The sequence below is a fragment of the Rhinopithecus bieti genome, unplaced genomic scaffold (assembly GCF_001698545.2).
Source record: "Rhinopithecus bieti isolate Rb0 unplaced genomic scaffold, ASM169854v2 scaffold_3878, whole genome shotgun sequence".
NCBI lineage: Eukaryota > Metazoa > Chordata > Mammalia > Primates > Cercopithecidae > Rhinopithecus > Rhinopithecus bieti.
In genome coordinates, this window is record NW_016805059.1 from 3,959,590 (window position 1) to 3,982,359 (window position 22,770).

General features: G+C 37.2%; 1 protein-coding gene across 1 annotated transcript in view; it reads left to right on the forward strand.

Annotated features, from left to right (window-relative positions):
• DCHS2 (dachsous cadherin-related 2) overlaps positions 1–22,770 on the forward strand; it is a 169,550-nt gene that overhangs the window by 85,731 nt on the left and 61,049 nt on the right. Inside the window, 4 exon segments of the mRNA XM_017871086.1 lie at positions 602–841; positions 11,383–11,520; positions 11,755–11,964; positions 17,835–18,692. Coding sequence (XP_017726575.1) covers positions 602–841; positions 11,383–11,520; positions 11,755–11,964; positions 17,835–18,692 — 1,446 coding nt within the window.

A 22,770-nucleotide genomic window follows, 5' to 3' on the forward strand; every position in this document is an offset into this window, starting at 1 on the left:
GCACTATTCACAATAGCAAAGACTTGGAATCAACCCAAATGTCCATCTGTGACAGACTGGATTAAGAAAATGTGGCACATATACACCATGGAATACTATGCAGCCATTAAAAAGGATGAGTTTGCGTCCTTTGTAGGGACATGGATGCAGCTGGAAACCAGATCATAACTCTTTAACAAAAAATCAACTGTCTTAAAGAATATAGCCATACCCACATTTCTGTAACTTGGTTACTTTTGTACATGGTGTATTATGTGACACGAAGATATATATTGTTAGTATCCTAGATATTTTTTAAAAAAGAGGTAGATGTAGGCTAGATAATTTTAATGTAGTCCTCTCAGTAGATAATTGCATAACATACATTATTCTTGAATTGTTTTGTTTGATATAATTTAAATTGAGATGACTTTTCTGGCTAAAATGTTTGCTTTTAATTGTAGATAGTATATACATTTAAAGATGGTTTAATGCAGTTCATATTTTAGCAGTTAAGACTTCTGAATTTTTATTAGGTAGACAAGTTAGATATAAGTGGAGTAAGCATGACTTCTCTAAAGAATATTCATTACATGTTGCTTTTCTTCCATTTTCAAAACAGGCTTACTAACTACAACCTGTCCTTTGGATTATGAAATGAAAACTCAGCACATTCTGATTGTTCTGGCACTGGATGATGGCACACCAGCACTTTCTTCATCCCAGACTTTGACAATTACTGTTCTTGATGTAAATGATGAGGCTCCAGTGTTTAAGCAGCACCTGTATGAAGCTTCAGTGAAAGAAAACCAAAATCCAGGGGAGTTTGTCACCAGGGTTGAAGCTCTGGACAGAGATTCAGGTAATTTAAAAATACAGACATTGGGCACTTAATTCTTAAAATAGTTGAAGATTATAGTTGACATAATTTATAATAGTTACGGCTCAGAAAAAATGAACAGTTGCTAGTTATCTCAAATTTCTAATACTTCTTTCATTTGCATCCACACAGAAACTCATACACCTGTAAAGATACAGATATATCACATAAGATTTGCTTGTATTAACTTTATTATTATTTATATTAGGGTGATACCCACCTAATTAACATACACTTTTTTGATTTGATCTTAATAATCGAAGTACGGACAAAGCATCACACTTCTTTCGGAGTATAATAGTTAGATACATTGAGAAGAGGAAGATAAATGGTTCTTTATTTCCCCTGGATATAGCATAGTGAAAGAGGCATGGTGCTGGTGTCAGACCACCTGGATTTGAATCCAAAACTACCATTTACTTATGCCATGTGACCTTGAACAAGTTACTAATCCTTTCTATTTCCCTACTTATCTGTGATATGGAGATAATAACAGTGCCTAAATTATAGTTCTGTTATGAGTATGAATGAATTATTACATGTAAAGAGCTTAGACCGGTGTCTGACACAATAAACGGTCAATATGTTAACTGTGTTACTATTTTTACTATTTTCAACCACTGTGTCCAGACAAATGACTTTGGAGTAAACAGTTACTATGACTAGGAATTTATAAATTTCTTAAGCTTGCTTTTCAACATCACTGTGGCTGTTTTGGCAACTGAGGTTCAGCGACTTTAATCATATTCTGTTTTATCTTAAACAAAATAATTACAAAATTACGGTGCTGTGTTTCTTATTCACAGCACATGCTGAATTCTTCCATCGGAAGTAATATGAATAGTTTGTATTCCCATTCACATGTGAAACACTGAACTAATATGAATATTATATGAATATAAACTATTCGTGTTAGTTCAGTTTAATAATTCAGTCTTTTAAAATTTACATTTGTATATAGCAAATGGCATTATATATCAATGTAATACTTTGTTATTTTTTGCAAGTTTTGTAATAGATGTTTTCATGGAAATAGTATTAACAATAGCATTTCCTTGTACGTTGTTAATTTAAGGGGCAAAAGATACATTTACTTGAAATTTTAAAGTAAATTATAAAATATCTGAATACTTTGCCCTCTTGGAAAACATTATCTTTTAATGAAAGGCATTTTACAAGAATTTGTATGTGATGTTACAAACACTCTTTTCAAGGGGTAACCCAGTTTTCTGTCTTTGGCCAGAGTGGGGCAGTGTGATCAAAGAGTTTTTCTAAGAGTTGAGTCTGAAGCGTGATAAGGATTGTTTGCTCCAATCTGTGCTTAGAACTTAGCACATTTTTGGCAGTATTCATTTTTAGGGTGTCAGAAACAATGAAGAATATACATAAGATTTGTATTTCACAATACAAATGTGAAAATATTGTATTTCACAATAATTTCAGCTCAGTAAATTTCCTTTAGAGTGTTCTCTGTAGAAACAGCAATACAGGGCACTGGGCAATACAAAAACTGCTTCCCAAAGCATATAGACATATACTGAGCCTATTGCTGATGTTGTATAATTTTGCAAACAGTAAGGTATGTAAAATGCTTCCTCCCTTTGGCCTTGCTTTATTTTGTGAATTTTATTTTTTTGTAATGGATTCTACTAAAAAGGCTCCTCTTGCTTTAACACTTGAAGAGGGAGAAAATAATTTCTCTCAAAATTTGCATATATTAACCAAAGACAATTACCATAAATATATTCTTCTGATTTTTACTGTCAAGTTGCCCAGTGTTAATGTTACTTTCATTTAGAATGAATTGTCTGCAAACTGCTAATGTAATTGAATTGAAACTTTATTATTTTAGAGATTATGGTATGCCAACTGAGAATTTAGGTACAAAATTATTGTTTTTCTGAATTAATGGATGTTTGAAATACACATTAACATCTTCATGAGTCTCATGTAACCTTACATATTTTGGAGACAATTTTGATTTACTGGAAATCTCAGTGTTTTTAATGAGGCCAGATCTGTTAAGTAGGTGGTTATGTAAATACATGTGAATGTTTGCGTGTATGCACGTACTTTAGAATACATTTTCCCTCAATCTTTTTTTTCTCTTTTGATTATTGGGTTAAAACAGTGAAACAGGATTATGCATGAGAATTAAATGACGTAGTCAAGATTTTAACATAACTGGCATTACACTGGAATTTATGAATGGTTTACTTTATAGTACGTATTTTTAAAAAAATACCACAGCGTTACTTAATACTAGAGAGCTTAACATGTGTTTTCTAGCATTCTACGGTGCAGTTTTTAAAAATGTAAGTATACAGTGTTATTTGGCATTCAAAACCCACAGGGATTTGAGCACTGAATGTTTATGGTGTATGACTCACACTAGCTCTAGCAGAAGTTTCTTCTTGTATTAAAAGGAAAAAACAACGACCAGATTTTAACTAAGGTATTAAAACTGATGCAGCATTTGGTGCCACCAACAAGAGCTCCATTGTTAGTGAAAAAAGATCTCCCCCTGCAGTGCCCTTCCCCCACCCCCAAGGGGAAAGTGTGCCTCACTGGGAATAGGACTCACTCACATTCACTCAAGGGTGTCTAAAATAAAATAACTTAACAGTACATTGCCACACCAAAATATAGAATTCATTAGTGAGATGTTATTTTCTATCTCATAAGAATGTATTGTCTATCTGGGGTCATCTTCAATAAACTACATCTGGTTTTCTGGAATCCCTGGTGCTGCACTGGATGTACAACTGCACCGCCTAAGTCTACACTTGGAGCAAGGGAGAAACACCGTATTTCGTCAAATCTCAGACACCATTAATTGTAAGACGCATCTAATTTTAGAATACTCTACTGGACTGATGGCTTTATCTTCATAGGAAGTTATAAGGTGCCATTCTGTATACCCTTTAGAAGGTGACTTATTTGTGTGTGTTTCAAAAAATAAAGGATAAGGATGGTAAAATATCTGAATCTATGGCATTTTGTAATAACAATTTCTCATTTGGGTGGACAGTACTATCTGGCTATTCAGTTTATTTTAAATGTTTCTTTATGGAGTGATATTTTCTCTGTATCATATACTCAGGCAAAATATCCACCAACTTTCCTCCATACTTTATTTAAAGAGAACATATCCCAGATCCTTTATTTTTATTTTATTTTTATACAGACAGAATCTCACTCTGTTCACCAGGCTGGAGGGCAGTGGCCCAATCATGGCTCACTGCAGCCTCAAACACCTGGCTTCAAGCCATCCTCCAGCGTCCACCTCCCAAAGTGTAGGGATTACAGTTGTGAGCCACCGCACTGGGTCTCTCTGCACTTTATTAGTAGCTATTCATTGACGTGCCCCCTCATTCTTTCCCCAGTGGCATTTGCCCATCACTTTAGATTCATTCTAAGTAATCCAGGGGCGCATAAGGAGATCCACAGGATTCAAGCGCAAGTCGATCTTACTGGCTTTGCCCCATTCTAGCAACCTCGATTATACTAAAGTCCAAGAGAAGGATTTAGAGGTGGGCTAGATTATAGGGCATTTCAAAAGTTGAATTTCCAAAATCCAAGGCTATGGAACATTTGCTAGAGAAAGTCACAACAGCATGCTAATTGAAGCCATCGCCTACTTAGGCTGCAGTATTTCTGCTAATCCCTTAGTGCTGTTATGTTTTCCTTGGCTCTCGCTATATAAATTTTATCTCTCTATATAAAAAATTCTATTATAAATATATTTACACAAATATCAAAATAAGTAGATGAAAAGAATAGGGACTAGTTATAACCTCACTCACTCAGAGACAATCACTGTTAAAACTTTGGTATATATTCTCAATACATTTAATATATAGTATTATAATTGTGTAAATGTTTATTCATCTGCTTTTTCTCTAGGCTGTGAACTTCTCCTGGATTCAGGACCTTTTATCTATTAATATGCTTATTCCAGGTTCTTAGATTAGTGCAAGATATGACATAGGAACTCAATAAATATTTTTGACAATATGGTCTGAGAAACTGAAGCATGTATGACATAAGCTTCCTCAAGCTGCCCTCACTGTTTAGAATATATTTATTGTTTACTCCTTTATTCTATCAACCAGGCATAATTCTAGTTTTGCTTTAGAAATGCCTGATTGTGAGGGCATTGTACAGTTGAGGCATTACACAAAAAAGAATCTTGGCACGGTGGCTCATGCCTGTAATACTAGTGCTTTGGGAGGCCGAGGTGGGAGGGTTGCTTAAAGCCAGGAGTTCAAGAGTTCAAGACCATTTTGGGCAACGTAGCAAGACCTCGTCTTTACAAAAAAAAAAAAAAAAAAAAAACAACAAAAAAAAAAATCTAAAATTAGGTGGGTATGGTGGCATGCTCCTATAGTCTCAGCTACCCAGGAAGCTGAAGTAGGATGGCTTGAGGCCAGGAATTTGCTGCAATGAGCCACACTTGTGCCTCTGCACACTCCAACCTGGGTGGCAGAGTGAGATGCTGTCTTAAAAAAAGAAAAGAAAAGAAAAGAAAAATGATCTTCCTAAAAATGACACACCCCTGGAAAGAATTCTTTATTAATTCCCCATAGTTTAAGGAAGAGGAAGATGAAGTTTTATCCCTTTTGCTTAACAATCAGCTTTCCTGTCTGTCCTCAGCTCCTGTCACTCTCCCACCTTTTACTCTAAGATAGAATTCTTGAAAACTTTTTCCTTTAAAGAACCAGATAGTAAATATTTTAGGCTTTGTGTGCCTTACGGTCTCTTTTGTGCAACTCTGACATTATAGCAAAACAGCAGCCATAGTTAATATTGTGCCTGTATTTCAGTAAAACTTTACAAAACAGGGAGCAGGTCAGATTTGACCACTGGACTGTAGTTTGCTGATCCCTAGTCTAATGCATGTGTCTAATTAAGACACCTAAGTTACTTGCTACTTTCTGCTCATCAGATCCAATTATCATGATTCATCATAATAGCTCTACCAACTAGATGTTGTCAACAGTGGGAGAGTTTGCATAAAGATGGGTGAAAGCAAATGAGTTCTGAAAGTTCTTATAAATTAGTATCAAATGTTGCTTCTCAAAAGGTGGTCCCTGGGACCAGTGGCACCATCATCCATCCTCAGTCTACAGAAAACAGCACCCATTCTGCTTTTCAAGGATGCTGGTGGCCTTCTAATACCTTTCCCAGTGTACTTATGAAGGGAGGGTCCTCTGATCTCTTGGGAAAGATAGTGGGGGTATTTGGTGAGCATGTCATACATGATAAGTTCACTCTAACATTTTCATTTCCTTAAGCTTTGGATTATTTATAGTATTCAAAGGAAGACCAAATGTCTCAACCTCAGTGATTATAGGCTCCCATTGAATCCAACCAGTCAAAGAAACTCTCAAGAGACACAGCTCTATGGGCTTACACATTAAATTCTGACTCTCTAGCAAGCAATATCAATATTGTCTATTTATCTATCAATAAATCCAGCCTAAACCGATGTTATATCTTCCTAGGTCTCACATTCTTAGAATTGATTTCCACACATATTCCCCAGGTTTATGCCAATATAAGTTAGCAAAATATTACTAGTCTTTGAAACTATAAGCTTTCTTTGACTGAGTCAGATTTGCACTTGGCTACCTGAGTTATGTTGAAATTCTGACTCTGGTTATGGGTATTTATATGAATAGGCATCTCCTTGCAAGGTATTTGTTATACCTGCCACTCAATTTGGGTCCAATCTTCAGGGAGATTAATTTTAGACCTTCTTTATAGGAGCTTTCCAGCTTTCTAACTATGACTTGAGTTACAGGTTTAAAGCCTCAGCTTGTAGTTATCTTTCTATAATTTCCTAGTCCTTTGAAAAACAGTCTTCCACATCATAATCCTTTTTACTAGTATGTGGTCAGTCAGCACCATTTAGTTCTCTAAGGAATTCGAGTCCTTTAATAGTCACTTTATCACAGTCAAACATGATTGATAATTTAATTAATCATGACAGCGCTCCAAGTATTGAATTCCTAGCATTCCATTTCCCATGGTTAAGGAACTCATCGCTGTATTCAAAGCCTAAGACACAACCAAATCCGTCTCAGAGTCCCTGTTATCTGAGACCCAATTCTGGTGCCAAGTACTCTAACAGCCATATTCAGTCATGAAGAATAGATACCACAAACAGATGTTGGATGAATGAGTAAGCAAGAAGGGAATACTGAGATAACCAAAAAGACAAAACAAAACTCTAGAAGGCAGCTACCACCTCTAATACTGGAAAAGAAGAAGAGGTTTGGATTATCAGACCCTAGGAAGAAAATGAGAGAGGGGGCCTTGCAAAGGGGTAGCAAAACAGACTGAATAGGATTGCTGATGATGACAGTAAGTAACTAGGAAGAAGGAAGTCCCATTTTCTATCCTTCTGACTTTCAGTCTCCTTCTAGTATCCTTTTGTGGCAAACCCTAGGAGAGAGGTAGTTGGCGATGGAGAATGTGGTTTGCAGATCCCCAGCCCCAGCATCACAGGGTGGAGTACAGAAGAACAGATTTGGATCTGAGACACTATGGTTTAATAAATAATACACCATGTGAAGAACTGAAAGGAGCAGGCAGAGGGAACAGCCACTACAGAGGCCTCAGCAGAAAGATGTTTAGTATGTTCAGAGAACAGAAAGGAAGCCAGTACAATAAGAATATAGCAAGTCCATGAGAAGAGGTTGGAAAGATATGCAGAGCCCACATCATATGGGACTTTGCAGACTGTGGTAAGGTATTTGGATTTTATTCTGAAGTCATTCAAATGTTCTTTCTTCCCTCTTACCCATTAACTCCTATTCATCTTTAGGGTTTCTGGTTCTATCAAGGCAACTCAACTCACCCATCATGTCTATTCAGGGAGAATTGTCACTGCCAGCTTGCTTATCTGTATCCAGTGCTATATTGTAAACACCGTGAGGATAGAAAATTTGTCTGTTTACTAGCAGTTATATTTTTAGCATATGGTATGATACCTTGGCACCTAAGATCACTCTGTATATATGTTAGTTCAATGAGATAATTAATGACAAACTACATACCTGAGATAAGTCTTCTCTGATCCACTCCCTCAGTGATTTCATATATTCCATCACACTTTCCATTACTCATGGATTTAATCATCTTCCCCTCTAGAGGGAAACTCTGACGACCAAGGTAACTATTCAGTGGTGCGTTTCCAGTACCTGACACTCAGTATCTGCATTCATAAAGGAACGCATGAATGAATAAATGAAGGAATCAACCAAACAAATATGGATGCAAACTGAAGACATGAATGTGTAGAGTGAGAGGACAATGGCATGATGGCCAGAACATTGATTGTCAATGCACCCCACTCCTGGAAGCAGGAGAAAAATATGTCATAGAGAAACAAACAAACAAAATATTATTTTCTTTTATTTTTTACTTCTCTCTTCCTCATACCTTCCTTCTCTCCCTTCTTTTGTTTCTTTCTTTTCTTTCTGTTTTTTTTTTTTTTTTTAAATATTGGTCAGCCGTATATGATGCCACAGAAAAGACAAGTTAGGTAAGAACTAGAAATGGCCAGTAGACTTTATAACCAGAAGGTCACTGGTCACTGTAGAAAGAGTAACTGGGAATGGCATGGTTTGAAGCTAGCTGCAGACTGAATATGATTTTCAAAAGAAATTTGGCTACAAAGAGAAGGAGAAAAAAGCCTAATTCTTATAGCTAGAGAAGGATATAATTTAAGGGAAAAAAATTAGGAGAAAGACTAGACCTGACAGAAAAATTCTGAGAGTGTGTTTGAAGAATGACATTTGCCACTGAGACAGGGTGTAATGGATGCAGTTGAGTACAGGTGCAGAGGGTGAGGGAGTTCTTTCCCAATACCTCCTTTCTCTCTGGGAAATGGAAAGGGAAGTGATCTGTGAGAGTAAGCCAGGTTGTGGTCAGGTAGGAGACCTGAATGGAAGAAGGGTGATTACGGACACCTGGCAAGATTGCCACATACAATGGCACTGCGGTTGTCTCAATCCATGCTGTTGTGAAATTTTCTGTAGCTCCAGTCATTCGTTGGATTTTCAAATGGAGTAAAGAGATGGTTGCAATGATCCCAGGCTGAAGCTTTGCTGGACATCTTTGGCAGAAAGCCCCAGGACCTGAGTAACTATGCAAGATTGCTAGAGGGATAGCTCATGGGGCTGGACTGGAGAAGGAGAGAAATGAATTGAGGAGAGGTATCTTAGGGTGGGAGGAATTAAGAAGTCATGGGACTGCAGGTCTTGAGGTCTAAGAGAAGTGTGTGTGTGTGTGTATTCACACTGGCGTGCATACACACATAGGTATGGGCATATATACACAGGCACACACACACATATCCTTCAGTGGGCATGTGTCATAAGGATATCACTAAATATCTTCAGATCCAAATTTCCAGTTTGCTCAGTGAGGTGATAGAATGAGACCAAATAATCTCTTTTTAATTTTTATTTTCTTAGTTCTCAAGTTTGATGATGCTGTGTTTGTTACGTAGGATTATAAGGGTGTAAGGAAGAAAAGGGAAGGCACTAGTTAAATTCTAAATAAGCCATAGTAAAATACATTTAATTTACTTCCTAAGTTGTAAAGGGTATAAAGTTTGGGGTATGAAAAATGTATGTATGCAGACTACAGTTATAGGTAAAGATCTTATTTATCCTTAATAATATACTAGGAGAATTGAAGATGAATGTATTGTTATCTTAGGGATAAAAAAAACCTGTGTAGAATAATAGAAAAAAATAAAATCTGGAAGTTTCTAAAAAGTCAGAGAAATATTGAGTAGAGTGGTGAATCACATTAGTGGAAAATGGGAACTGTGGGAGGAAGGGACAGCAGAAAGATCTGAATTTATGTGTAAATAATTGAAGACATTTTCTAGGTTTGTCAAGTAGTGAGAATTAAAAATGTATAATATATAGCATTCTATAATATGTAATATACATAATATGCAATCGTATATATAATGTTTAAGAAAATCATATAAAATAATATGCAATGGTGTATATATAAGGTGTAACAAAATCATATAAATGTGTTCATCATTTAAAACTTAAAAGATCCATGTAATCGTTTTGAAGACAGAGGTCGCATCTGACTCAGCACTCTCTCTTTGGCACACAGTACTATGTTTGGCACCTGATATTTCTCTCTTTTCTTGAGGAAAAGGAAAGTAGATATAAGATAATATTGTTCCCATTTTTATAACATAGGCAGAGATAGGAATAACAAATGTTAACAACCTGTAACTTTAAGAAATTCTGTTCTTTGCTATAGAATAGATTATATGATCCTTAAGTTGCCAAAATAATCACTATGATCATTTAGTAATATCATTAATAATATGCCTAATGCCTAATAAGAGAATGAAACATTTTGGTGACCTCTGACCATGTCATATCAAATCCATTGGTCCTGTGTTATTAGACTTTTTTCTCAGGGTCATTCCAATGCCTGCGGATTATATCTCAAGTATATTTCTCCTCCAAGTTATATAGTAATAAGATATGTATATTCATTCTTATATAAAACTAGAATTCTATTTCACTCCTTTCAGCTCTCAGTCCTACATAATATCTGCCAGATCATAATGGAATGAAAATTTACTTTTTAAGACTGGCAAGATGGAAATTTGTAACTGAAGTTTTTTTTTTTTTGTTAAGAATTTATTGTTAAGACCAAAAGAATGACATTTGATTTTTTATTAAAGTATAACATCATACATTCTGAGTACTGTGTGCACACCTAGATTCTTGTCAGTTAAGAAAAGAACATAGGAAAATAACTGAGAAGAACTCGTGTAAAATACAAATAAATTACAATGGCATGGGATAAACTCATTAAAATTAATAGTATGAATGATCTTCATACTATTAGTGATGGAAATGACGTGATACTTTTCTCAGGGGGGCAATGAAACCACAAAAATATGGGAAGAATTATTTCCAAAATGCGTAGTAATGTGGTACCACATTTCTCACTCTGGCTAGCAGACTGAACACTAAGTGGAAAACAAAACAAACAGAAATACATATATAAGCAATTCTAGGTGCTCACTTCTTGAGGTTGAGAATAAACAGAGTTCTATAACTTAGCACAAGCTTTTAAACAGTGAGTCAATCTGCAGAAATTGTCATTTGTCCTGCAAGCTTACAATTAAGTCATTAAGTCACAACCAGCAGTGTTAGAAGGAGTAATTAGGAATATGTTGTAGAATTGCACACTCATAAGAAATTTTTTATGGGAAGGAAAAAATTCTAAGCATTCACTGTGGGGAAGTCTCATAAGACTTTTGAAAATCAAGCATTTCAGCCCAGGAGGCTTTTATTTAGCAAGAACAGCCAGAAGAGTTTTTCTTTTACCTCAATTTAAAGGCTGTTTGAGAATCTTGCCATTTTCATCTATGGCCTAACATGTTCAAAGGAAAAGAAATAGGAAAGTGGATGAATATATTTCAAAGAAATGATTGCTAAGTTTTTCTTTATATTTTTCTTAAGGAGTCAATTCCAAGCTTCAGTTTGAAATCATGCCAGGTGCTTCATTTGAGTCATTCGAGATAAATTCAGACACCTGGAGAGGTAGTGACAACCCACCATGCTTGGACAGAGAAATTCAAGAAGTCTTCACCCTTCGAGGTAAGGGATTTCTTTACCATGCTTTAAAAAAAAAAAAAAAAAAAAAAAAAAAAAAAAAAAAAAAAAAACCGGTTCAGTGGTGAAATGTTACATTTTGTTGGGGGTATTTTAAATAAAATATTATTTAGCCAGTGGTACCTGATTAGTTTAGCCTGACTTTGTCTAGGTAGGACAAATATATTTTAGGTATGAGTCAAAGGCCACAATTCATGCCGTCTTTGTGTTCTATGTCAGTACTAGTACGAGATGGGGGATTCCCTTCACTGTCCAGCACCACAACAATCCTCTGCACTGTTGAAGATGAAAACGATCACGCACCAGAATTTATTGTTTCCAGCTATGACATTGAGGTTCTGGAAAACCAGGAACCAGAGGTTGTCTATACTGTTTTAGCCTTGGATATGGATGCTGGCAATAACAGAGCTGTTGAGTACCACATAATTGGTAAGTTTGTTTGTTTGTTTGTTTGTTTAAGACAGTCTCACTCTGTCACCCAGGCTGGAGTGCAGTGGCGCGATGGCTCACTGTAACCTTCACCTCCCGGGTTCAAGCAATTCTTGTGCCTCAGCCTTCCAAACTGGTAAGTATTTTTAAATTAAAATTTCCTCCAGGATGCTGACTGAGTTGATACACACTCTGTGTTGATTACTCTGTGTTTGATACCTGTTGCCTTTCTCTACAAAATACACACCCAGTCAGAACTGACTGGTGCCATGAGCTTTCTCTCTACCTCCTTCTCACAGCCACCTTGAACCACTGCTCTCCACGTTCTTTAAAAATCTGCCTTTGCAAACTGCTGTGAATTTTTTTCTATGCTAACGTCAGTGGATGTAAGGATGGAAAAGATAGTGTTTTTGTATTTTTGTTGCTTTCATGTGATCTGTTTCGATTTTTTTTTAATTTTTCTTTTCTCATAGCCAGATTCTTACTGGGTCATTTCATCCAGTCCCTGTCTTTAGCTACCACTGGGATGCCAACGGCTCCCATCTCTATCTGCATCCTAGATCTAGGTGCCATTAAAGGATATTGTTTTTAAAGTAAAGTTATAACTCTCATGCAAATATAAAAATGGTACCTGCAAATAACTTTTATTTAACTCACTAATTAATGAGTAACCCAAAAAGATGTTAAAATTGTTTCAAGGAGAATCCCAAGAGCCATACATAGGCACACACACACACACAAAGCAAATAAGGAATTCTGAAATGCAGAAAAGGTGTATTTGCAAGACAACCCTCAGTGGCATTTCACCAGATTTCCTTGCATTTCTGTGGACAAGAATCATTTATATTATTGTAAGTTTTCAACAATGTACAGAGTGATCAAAAAGGTGGTGAAGGTGGAAGACCACTATGATGACAAAGACACACTGGACACCTGTGCCCCACCCTTCTTTCTTCAATGCCAGGACACCTACTCATCTTGTTCCTCCTATTTCAAATTGTTTCACAATTTCCTGACAGCCCCAAGGACCCGGTCTTTATATCCAACAGCATCGCATTATCAATGTGTCCAAAATGACACATCAGCCTCACCCCCTTTCTACCTCCCCCATCATGGTCTGGGTCCTTCTGCCACTCTCTGCCTGTGGTCTTCAGCTATTGGTTTTTGTGTTTTTTTTTTTTTTTGCTTCACTTACTCTTAAAATGTATGTACCAACACACACATATTTTATGTTGTCAACTAAACTTTTCCCATAAACTTAAAAAGTAACAAAGGTGTGTTTCCCCGCATATCCTAAATATTGACACATTAAAATAAGACTGTTATATCACCTTTTAAAAGTATTCGATAGAATAAAAAATACCTTAAAAACATATGAAAGGCGGCCAGGCGTGGTGGCTCACACCTGTCATCCCAGCACTTTGAGAGGCCGAGGTGGACGGATCACCTGAGGTCAGGAGTTTGAGACCAGCCTGGCCAACATGGTGAAACCCCGTCTCTACTAAAAATACAAAACTTAGCTGGGTGTGGTGGCGTGTGCCTGTAATCCCAGCTACTTGGGAGGCTGAGGCAGGAAAATCGCTTAAACCCGGGGGGCGGAGGTTGCAGTGAGCCGAGATCACGTCATTGCACTCCAGCCTGGGCGACAAGAGTGAGACTTCGTCTCAAAAAATATATATATATGTATGTGTATATATATTTATATATATTTCATATATATGTGTATGTGTGTGTATATATGTATATATGTTTGTATATATGTATATATGTGTATATATATGTATACATATGTGTGTGTATATGTATATATATGAAAGTCATCCTCCCCTTGTGTTGCCTTCCTCTTTCCTGGCTCTGCATGTCCCTTCATGGTCCCAAAGTCTCCACCTGTTCTGCCCAAGATGAGGCCACCTTCTCAGCCAGGTTGGAAACTGGGAGCTTCTACTGATGGCTGTGGGACTCAGAAATCTCTCCAGGAACAGAGAGCATAACTTGGATTGGCAAAGCTGCCTGCCAAGCCACTATGCCCAGGAAATAGGCTAAAAAGGTGACACAGCAAAGGTGATGGAGGAGCCACACAGGAGATAGGCAGGGTTGTCTGCTAAACCTGCCCTTCCAAAAACAGAACCCAGGCCTAAAACAGCCCCTGCAACCCAGCAAAGAAGGGAATGGGGTGCCTCAGGGGCGAAAGGGGAAGGGGATGCTGGCAAGGATGAGAACAACCCTGCACGAACCAAGACGCCTGCACAGCACAGTCCCAGGAAGCGCAGGGCCCTGGGAATGCCAAGTGAATTGTACATTTTCATAGTTCACAGACTCTACTGTTTGAACTATGATTTTTTTAAGTTAATAAAAATGTAGAATTTTACTTGTTTTTTTTTCAATTATATGTATGAACAAGCATTTTCAGTTATATGTTTTGCATTTTTACTTCTTCAATCAATATTACCTTTCTACATCGTTGCAGAATTTTATCATAATGTAATGGACTTCTCTGCTTAAAGTATTGATCATTTTATTATAATTTTCTACAATTAAAATATGTGGATAAATTTAAGATTTCTAAAAATTTCCAGTGAACATAAGGTCTCAGTTTTGAAAATTATATTAGATTATTGTGATTGTAAGATTAAAATAGCAAAAGTGCTTTCCAAATTTTGACAAGTAATAACATAAAAAGTAAAATTGTGTTGTAAATGCATCTCTGAATCAGATTAATGGGTTCCTTTTTTCCAGTGAGTTCATGAATCTGGGAATGCATGTTCCTTTTTGCTAAAATAAGGCAAAGCGGCTGGGTGCAGTGGCTCATGCCTGTAATCCCACCACTTTGGGATGCGGGGGTGGGCGGATCACCTGAGGTCTGGAGTTTGGAGACCAGCCTGACCAGCATAGAGGAACTCCGTCTCTACTAAAAATACAAAATTTGCCGGTGGCGCATGCCTGTAATCCCAGCTGCTCTGGAGGCTGAGGCAGGAGAATCGCTTGAATCCGGTAGGCGGAGGTTGCGGTGAGACGAGATCGCGCCATTGCACTTCAGCCTGCGCAACAAGAGTGAAACTCCATCTCAAAAAATTAAAATAAATAAATAAATAAAAATAAGGCAAAAGGCAAAGCACAGTGCCAAGTCTGTTGCTGTTTCTCTTTGTTACAGATGTAAGCGCTGAAAATTCTTGCTCACCTTTTTTAAAATGGAAGTATTGTTACAGAAGTTAATTTAGTACTTGTACACCTTCTGAGTTCTATGCCAAAAAGTTAATGAATAGTCTTTATTTTTTATTTATCTACCACTTGAAAACTTGAATAGGCCCTATAATTTGGTTGATAGCAGAGACCTTCCCCTACTGCAAAAGGATATTTTCCCCAGGCATTAAAGTAAGTTTTTGTTTTGACATAGAACTTTCAACACTGGGAATTATCACTTTATTTGACAGCCATGTATTTGGGTGACAGGGAGACTTTCTTTTCTAATTTGCAAGAAGAGTGCCTATAAAGGTGAATGTGGGAAAGATAAATTCCATGATCCCAGGTGCACTCTCAGGTAGAGCAATTTTAGGAATAGGGATATTTAAATTGAACTTCTGGAGATTACCAAAAAACTACCTGTTTCCAAGTAAATTCCTTAAACAACTTCAAGTAACCCAGCTGTACTCAGCCCTCATTTTAGAGACAATTGACTGATCTACACACCCTTTACTTATTCGCCTAAGCTGGGTCATGAATCCTTTCTCCGTAACTTCTTATTTTTTCTCTTTGATATCTTTGCAATGTGTTCACTTCCTGCATGCATATATTGTTTCAGATACCCCTTGTTGCACAAGTAGATTACTATGACTCCTAACCTTCCCATTTTCATTTTCCTTTTTTTTTTTTTTTTTTTTTAAAGACAGGCTCTTGCTCTGTCACCAAGGCTGTGCAGTGGTGCAATCACAGCTCACTGCAGCCTCTACCCGCTGCCAGGCTCAAGCAATTCTCCCACCCCAGCCTCCTGAGTAGTGGGGACTACAGGCACATTCCACCATGCCTGAATAACTTAAAAACTTTTTTTAAATTTTATTTTAAGAGATGAGGTCTCACTATGTTGCCCAGGTTGGACTCAAATTCCTGGGCTCAAGCAATCCTCCTGTCTTGGTCTCCAAAAGTGCTGGGATTACAGAAACCATCCTGTTTTCTAATCAAACTTTGACATTGCTGCCTCAATACTATTCTTAAAATAGAAATTTGATTCATGACACTTTACTGTCCAAAATCCTTCAGGGGGCTCCCTCGTGGATTTCAGGAGAAACTATAGAATCTTCAGCGGTATACAGAAAGCCCTTCACCATTTTACCCCTGCTTACCTCCCAGATTCATGTCTTTCCTCTGCCACTACTGCCAGCCCTTTTCCTACTCTCCACATACAGACACTCAGGAGCCCTGTGTACTAGTCACACCCAAACATTTGCAGCCTGTTAATTCTTATATTCCTAGAACTTCTCACAGGCTCTTTCCTCTGCATGCAGCACTCTCCCCAAAACTTGTAGTATGGCTTCCTCCACTTTAGGGGTGAGACTTGATGTCACTTTTTCCAATAAGCATTTCTTGGTCATAGTAACATAGGACTATGTGCCCTTCCTCTGTACTTCTCAGAGAAACAGCACCCCTTGGCTAGCACTATCTGTATGCACTAATTTAGCTCTCTGTACATATGATTTTCACACGGTACTTTAATATCCAAGTATTGACCAGCCTTTCCTTTTAAACTGCAAACTATTGGAGCTAGGTCATGTCTTACTCCCTTCGTATCTGTGATCTCGAGCACAAACTTGACACATACGAGGTGCTCATCAAATGTTTGCTGAATGACTGAATCACTTCATCAACCACAAATACTACAGAAATGTGGGTTTGTCCAACCATCTCTACTTTTGGTGTAAATTAACTATGCCTCATGAATACAAATGCAGGGCCCTCTCCTCTCCTCCCCCCTAAAACTACCTATTGCTGTTGTTTCCTCTGAATGCCGTTCCACTTGGTCCTCATATGCCTCTGATATGCAGACTTTATTAAGTTCCCACACTATTGGTCCTGCTCTTCATCCAAGAATATGACTGGCAAGTATTTGAACCACATTTCTCCTCACTAATTTTCAGGGTTATTTAAAAATGTCTTTGAAAGCTTTTTGTCCCTGTGTTCAATTTTAAGTTTTATTCTACTTGATACCATGGATTATAATAAAGGGCAGATTTTTTTTTAAGGAATAGATGAATAGAACATTGCCTTATTTGTGTTTTGGAAGAAATAGGCAATTGTCCAACTAACTCTAACCAAAGTGTTACAATTCATGGACAAAATGCTGTGGACATGTAGAAGGGAAGGCTTACTGCAATAGTATAACAGGCATGAAATCTGTAGTGGGTAATATTTGGGAAAATAACTACAAATCAAATCTGTTCATTTCTGATTAATATCTTAAAAAAGGACATTATATTCTGTTTCTTATCCCCAACTCCTATTGTTTTGTGTTAAATAAAACATTCATCTTTATCTTCTTATAAGGAAAAATATATTAAAATTAAAAGTTGTAGATGCACACAAAAAAATCATACGGCTGCAAATCAGTGAAAGCAAGTGTTCTAATTATTGACTGATTAAAGATAGGCATTGAATCATATTATTCTGTTTATCCCCTCAATAGAATAGAAGTTTCATGAGGGCAGAGTCTTTATCAGGTTTACTGTTATATCCCCAATATTTACGGAAGTGCTAAGATACAATATAATCAGGAGTAAATATATTTTTGAATGAATGTATAAATGAATACCATAGACAGTGCTAGCAAAGAGCTGCTACTTTTTCAATTGAAATGAATTTGGAATTGTTTTCTTTAATAGATGGAAATACCGATGAGTACTTTGCTATAAATGAGATGTCAGGAGAACTCTCAACCACTCGTTCTTTGGACCGGGAGCAAGTCAGCAATTTTACCCTTGCCATTCTGTGCTCTGACCTGGGAGATCCGCCTAGGAGCTCTGTAATACACCTGCAAGTTAGAGTTTTGGATGCCAATGACCACAGTCCTTCTTTTCCCACACTTTATTACCAGTTCTCTGTAAGAGAAGATGCTGAAGTGGGAACAGTGGTTCTTGTGCTTTCAGCTGTGGACAAGGATGAAGGCCTGAATGGGCAAACTGAGTATTTTCTGACTGATGAGGCTTCTGGTGCATTCACCATTGATCCTATGTCAGGCACATTGAGAACCAGCAACACCCTCGACCGTGAAGCCAGATCTCAGCATACATTTAGTGCTGTGGCCAGAGACTGTAGCATCCAGGGTTCACGAAGCACTACTGTAATTATAAAAGTATGCGTCACTGATGTTAATGACAATGATCCAGTTTTGGAACAGAACCCTTTTGATGTGTTTCTTTCCCCCCAGTCGCCTACAAACCGGACAACTGTCATTGTGAGAGCCGATGACCCAGACTTGGGGCCCAATGGAACTGTGATTTTTAGTTTTGCAGAGACCCAGTCAATGTTTTCTATTGATAAACATACAGGAGAAATTCAATTTCAGCAAAATCCATCTTCAGAATACTTCCCCATCTGGCTGCAGTTAAAAGTTACAGACCAGGGTGTTCCAGCCAGGACAACCACAGGTCTCTTGGTCATCCACATGGAAGGAGAAGATGTAAAGATTTCCTTCAGCCACCATCTGTATAAAGGGCTCGTGACTGAAAATTGTGAGGCAGGTGAGTGTCCCTTCAAGTTTTTCATATAATGTACTTGTTTTGGCAAAATGCTTAAGAGTACGGATTATACTACAAGAGTGCCACTGCATATTCAGTTATACATTTTTTAGTTCAATGCCTATTCTTGATATTGGAATAAACATGGTTAAGAGGAACCTGGTCTGAGATAAAATGTCAGGGCAGAAGACAGTGAGGACCAAATTCCTTCTGACCTCTAAAGGAGGGCCCTCCCATTAAAGATTCAGTTAGAAAAGCTAATAAATAAATGGATGGGGAGCCTTTAATCTCATATTCTTACTGTGTTTTCTTGACCTCTTGTCAGAGTTGTTCTTAGTTCCCTTATGTTTGGAATTACTTAATTAAATTTAGCTTTTATCTTTTAAAAGAACTTACTCTAAAATTTCTTTATTAAATATCACACATAAAAAAGGCTAGAAATACTTCTGGAAATAATATAAGCATGTATCCATAAATATCCAGGTAGGTGTATATGTCAAGACATCTGAAGCAATAGGTTAGGACCTCTCTTGGAAGAGCAAATACAACATGTGTGAAGGGCATAAGTCTGAGTTTAGAGGTGAGCTAAAAGTTGCAAGTGTAACAGGAAAGAGAAAGGCCAAAGGAAAGGATGACAGTTAAGGAAGCTGTTGAAACTGACTAGATGTAATTAATCTACACCTGGGTCAGCAGGGTTTCTTGGGCCCCTGTGAAAAACAATGACAACATCATAAAATATTGATTGACATTTCAAGCTGGCTGATACTTTGCTTAGAACATGAACTCATTACAAACTGCCAGATCATATTTTAGACAACAGATTATTTTTCCTCATTTGTTCAATTGTTTTGCTTTCAAATTCCCAAATTCTAGTGTTTTAAAAGATTGTAAATCTACCTACCAGTGTTAGAATAGCCTTGATGTCAATTATTTAATAACATTTTATAGCTGCCAGCATTATTTTCTCCCCAAATACGCCTGCAATTTTAACCTTTATTTTCAACTGAAAAATACATGCCTATCAGAAGCTTAAGTTTTCTGTGGGCCACTCACACATTTGATCTATGAGTAGGCACCACTTGGCATCCTGAGTGAATTATTTTTGGTATTATAAATTTTCATCACTCCAAGCTACTTTTAACATTTTCTTATTCTTTTAAGAAAACAAAAAATTAAAAGTTAAAACAAATAACTCCAATGTATTGTTATTTGTTTAACATTTCTTTGTTGGAAAGCCCACAGGTTCAGCTTTTGATTAATGCTGCATTCATCTATTAACAATATTAAACTTAGGACCTCAATTGTTTAAAATAATGTAGAGTTTCTATTTTAAAATCAGCCTTTTGGTTGGTAAAATTTCCTTAAGAGTCAGTCATGAAATGTTCACTTAATCATAGGAAGAGGCACTCTCAGAATTTCTGGTAAGACACAGGCTGGCCCCACAGCAGTGTGACAAGAAAAGTTAACATCCAAGTGACTCCCTACTCTTTACTGTGAATGCCCCCCTCCTGACTACCCCTTTCCCCTGCATTTCCAAGCCAGATTAGAGAGAGAGAATGTAACTGTTCTGAATCTCTTAAAAGTTAAGGATAAACCACTTGGTTGCCCATGATGTTTCACTCCACTAAACCATTTAAATGAATCTCCTAGAAACCAGCTTTTATTTCTCTGGTTTCATTTCCAGTGTTTTCGCTGTCATGATAAAAATGAGTCAGCAACCATAGTCCATGATGTGGACTATTCACAACTTTATGCATTTCATTGAATTGCCAGGAGGGGAGAAATTGAAATTATGAATGATATTGATACCCCACTTAAAAGTGAATACTCAGACCTTGAAAATGAAATAAAATTAAAACCTGATGACACATGGGTGCACTCTCACTACTAAAATGTATTCAGTATTGTACAATACATAAATTAGATCTTGATGTTTTGGATGAAAAACCTTTTTCCAGCTCTTTGGCAGTTGATCTGTTGAATTCAGGCTCCACTCTTGGTAAGGCTGGGCACATGTGTATTAGAGTGTGAAACTCATGACACCAGTTAGTGTAGCTGAGTGGGTCCACCTCTGTGATGGCTCTACTGGGCATATTCTCTTTGATGACTTTCTCACAGGGATACTGTAAAGATTAAATCAAGTTTTAAGAGGATACTAGTCATTGCTTTCTTTGGTTGTTATTTTTGTCATCTTCCTGTCCGATATCTAAAGTTAGCTGGGTATAAATTCTCACCAGAGCAAACAGTTGTTACATAACAATTACATTACAACAATGAACTACTTGTGGTTGTTAGGGGCCTACAGTATGTCTTACTTTGTCTTCAAACCAGATAAGAATGATACTTTCCAAGAATGAATTATGATGAATTTCTCCATAAACACAGTGTTATTCTCAGCTTTGGAGCGTATGAATGTTTCCACATATGAATTCCTATGATAATGAAAGAGGGAAGCAAGTGTTATCTGTCATTCCTATTTTGTTATTTAGGGACAGTCTCATATTTTGGTATAAATTCATTGTATTGAGCATTATCTAACTAGCCATATACAATGGTATGGAATTTAATCACTTTATTTATGACTCCAAGATGGCTCTGGAGGAGAAAGAGAAACGTCTTATTCTCAGAAAAAGGTACATACTTCACAAAGCAGTTTTTATCTTTGCAAATTCACCCAAGTCCCACATCTGGCCCTCAGCCATACAGACACCAGACCTTATTTGATTAACTCACCAAGGAGTTCCTTTCCCCAGGAGTGGGAACTTATTCATCAATATGAAAGAGATTGATATATACACCATGCCAGTTTTGTTATTTATTTGGTGAGCTGTGATTGTTATGTAGATTACAATAATCATATCGGAATGACCAGTTTTCCCTTTCTAGGAATGAAAGACTCAAGAAGCCAAGTTGTAATCAGGAAGTTACTTGCTAATCCTCAATAATTAGGAGCAGGATGTCATTCAAGTGTTGAGTATCATCAGCCTACATTACTCTTTCCTCAGGCAGAGTTTACATAGCACTGCCAAGTCGGATTTTATGATGCCTTCATTGACTGGGCTCCCATTACTCACCAGTTTCCTTTTGATTTACACATTCCTTGTTGGTATCTTAACACCTCTGTCAAGGCTTCAGCCCTGGAAGCCACTTATGATTTTTTATGAGGATTTTGCATAACTCTGCTCTAAATGGTTCTGCTTTATTTATAAACGTAAAAGGGTTAATATTTTGGAACCATATTAATACTTTTTTCTGTTACCTATCTGTGGATAAGACCTTCCACCTATTCTACATAACACATCCATTTGCTGTGGATAGCATTAGGATTGCCACAGTGGGAGTACAAAAAGAGGATAGTCTGCCTTTGATAAACAAAATAGGGAGTGGGGCTCATAAAAAATATTAGATCAAGCATCAACAAAATCAACTAATTTTGTGTGCATGTCAGCTGTACTGTTTAAAACTGTAACTCTGCTTCATACGTCTTTAACTCTTGAAGGACACTCATCAGTATTCCTGAGGATGCCCCTCATGGTTTTTCTCCTTCCCCAACATGCTTCCTATTAAACATTGACTATATACTTGGTATGTTATATACAATATTAAATTTTAAGGGGCCTTGAACATCTATTCATTTAGTCTTTTAAAAGGTGGTTTTGATGATCAAATGAGCACTTGTAATCTCTAAAGCATTTTGCCATCACCACTACCAGCAGTTGTAAGTCTAAGATATGAAGAAGAAAGTGCAGCCAGACCCTGTGGATAGCAGAGCCAGAGGATGTTTGCTTCTAGTGGGTATTCCCCAAATGTTTATTGATATCATTTTACCATTTAATCATTACTTCTAAGATAACAAAAGGCATATATATGCACAAATGAAAAAAAAAAAAAGAAAAAACTCATGGGGTGAGAGGGAAAGGTGGGGGAGATAGTTGTGTCAGGCAGTGGAAATATCGTGCACAAAGCTTAGGGCCTGCAGAGGGTGTGGTGAGTTGACCTTGGGACCAACCGTTTCATCTGGAATAGCTAGAGAGCAGCGTGCACAGAGGCTCATGTGGTTTCCAGCGATAACTTGGGAGAG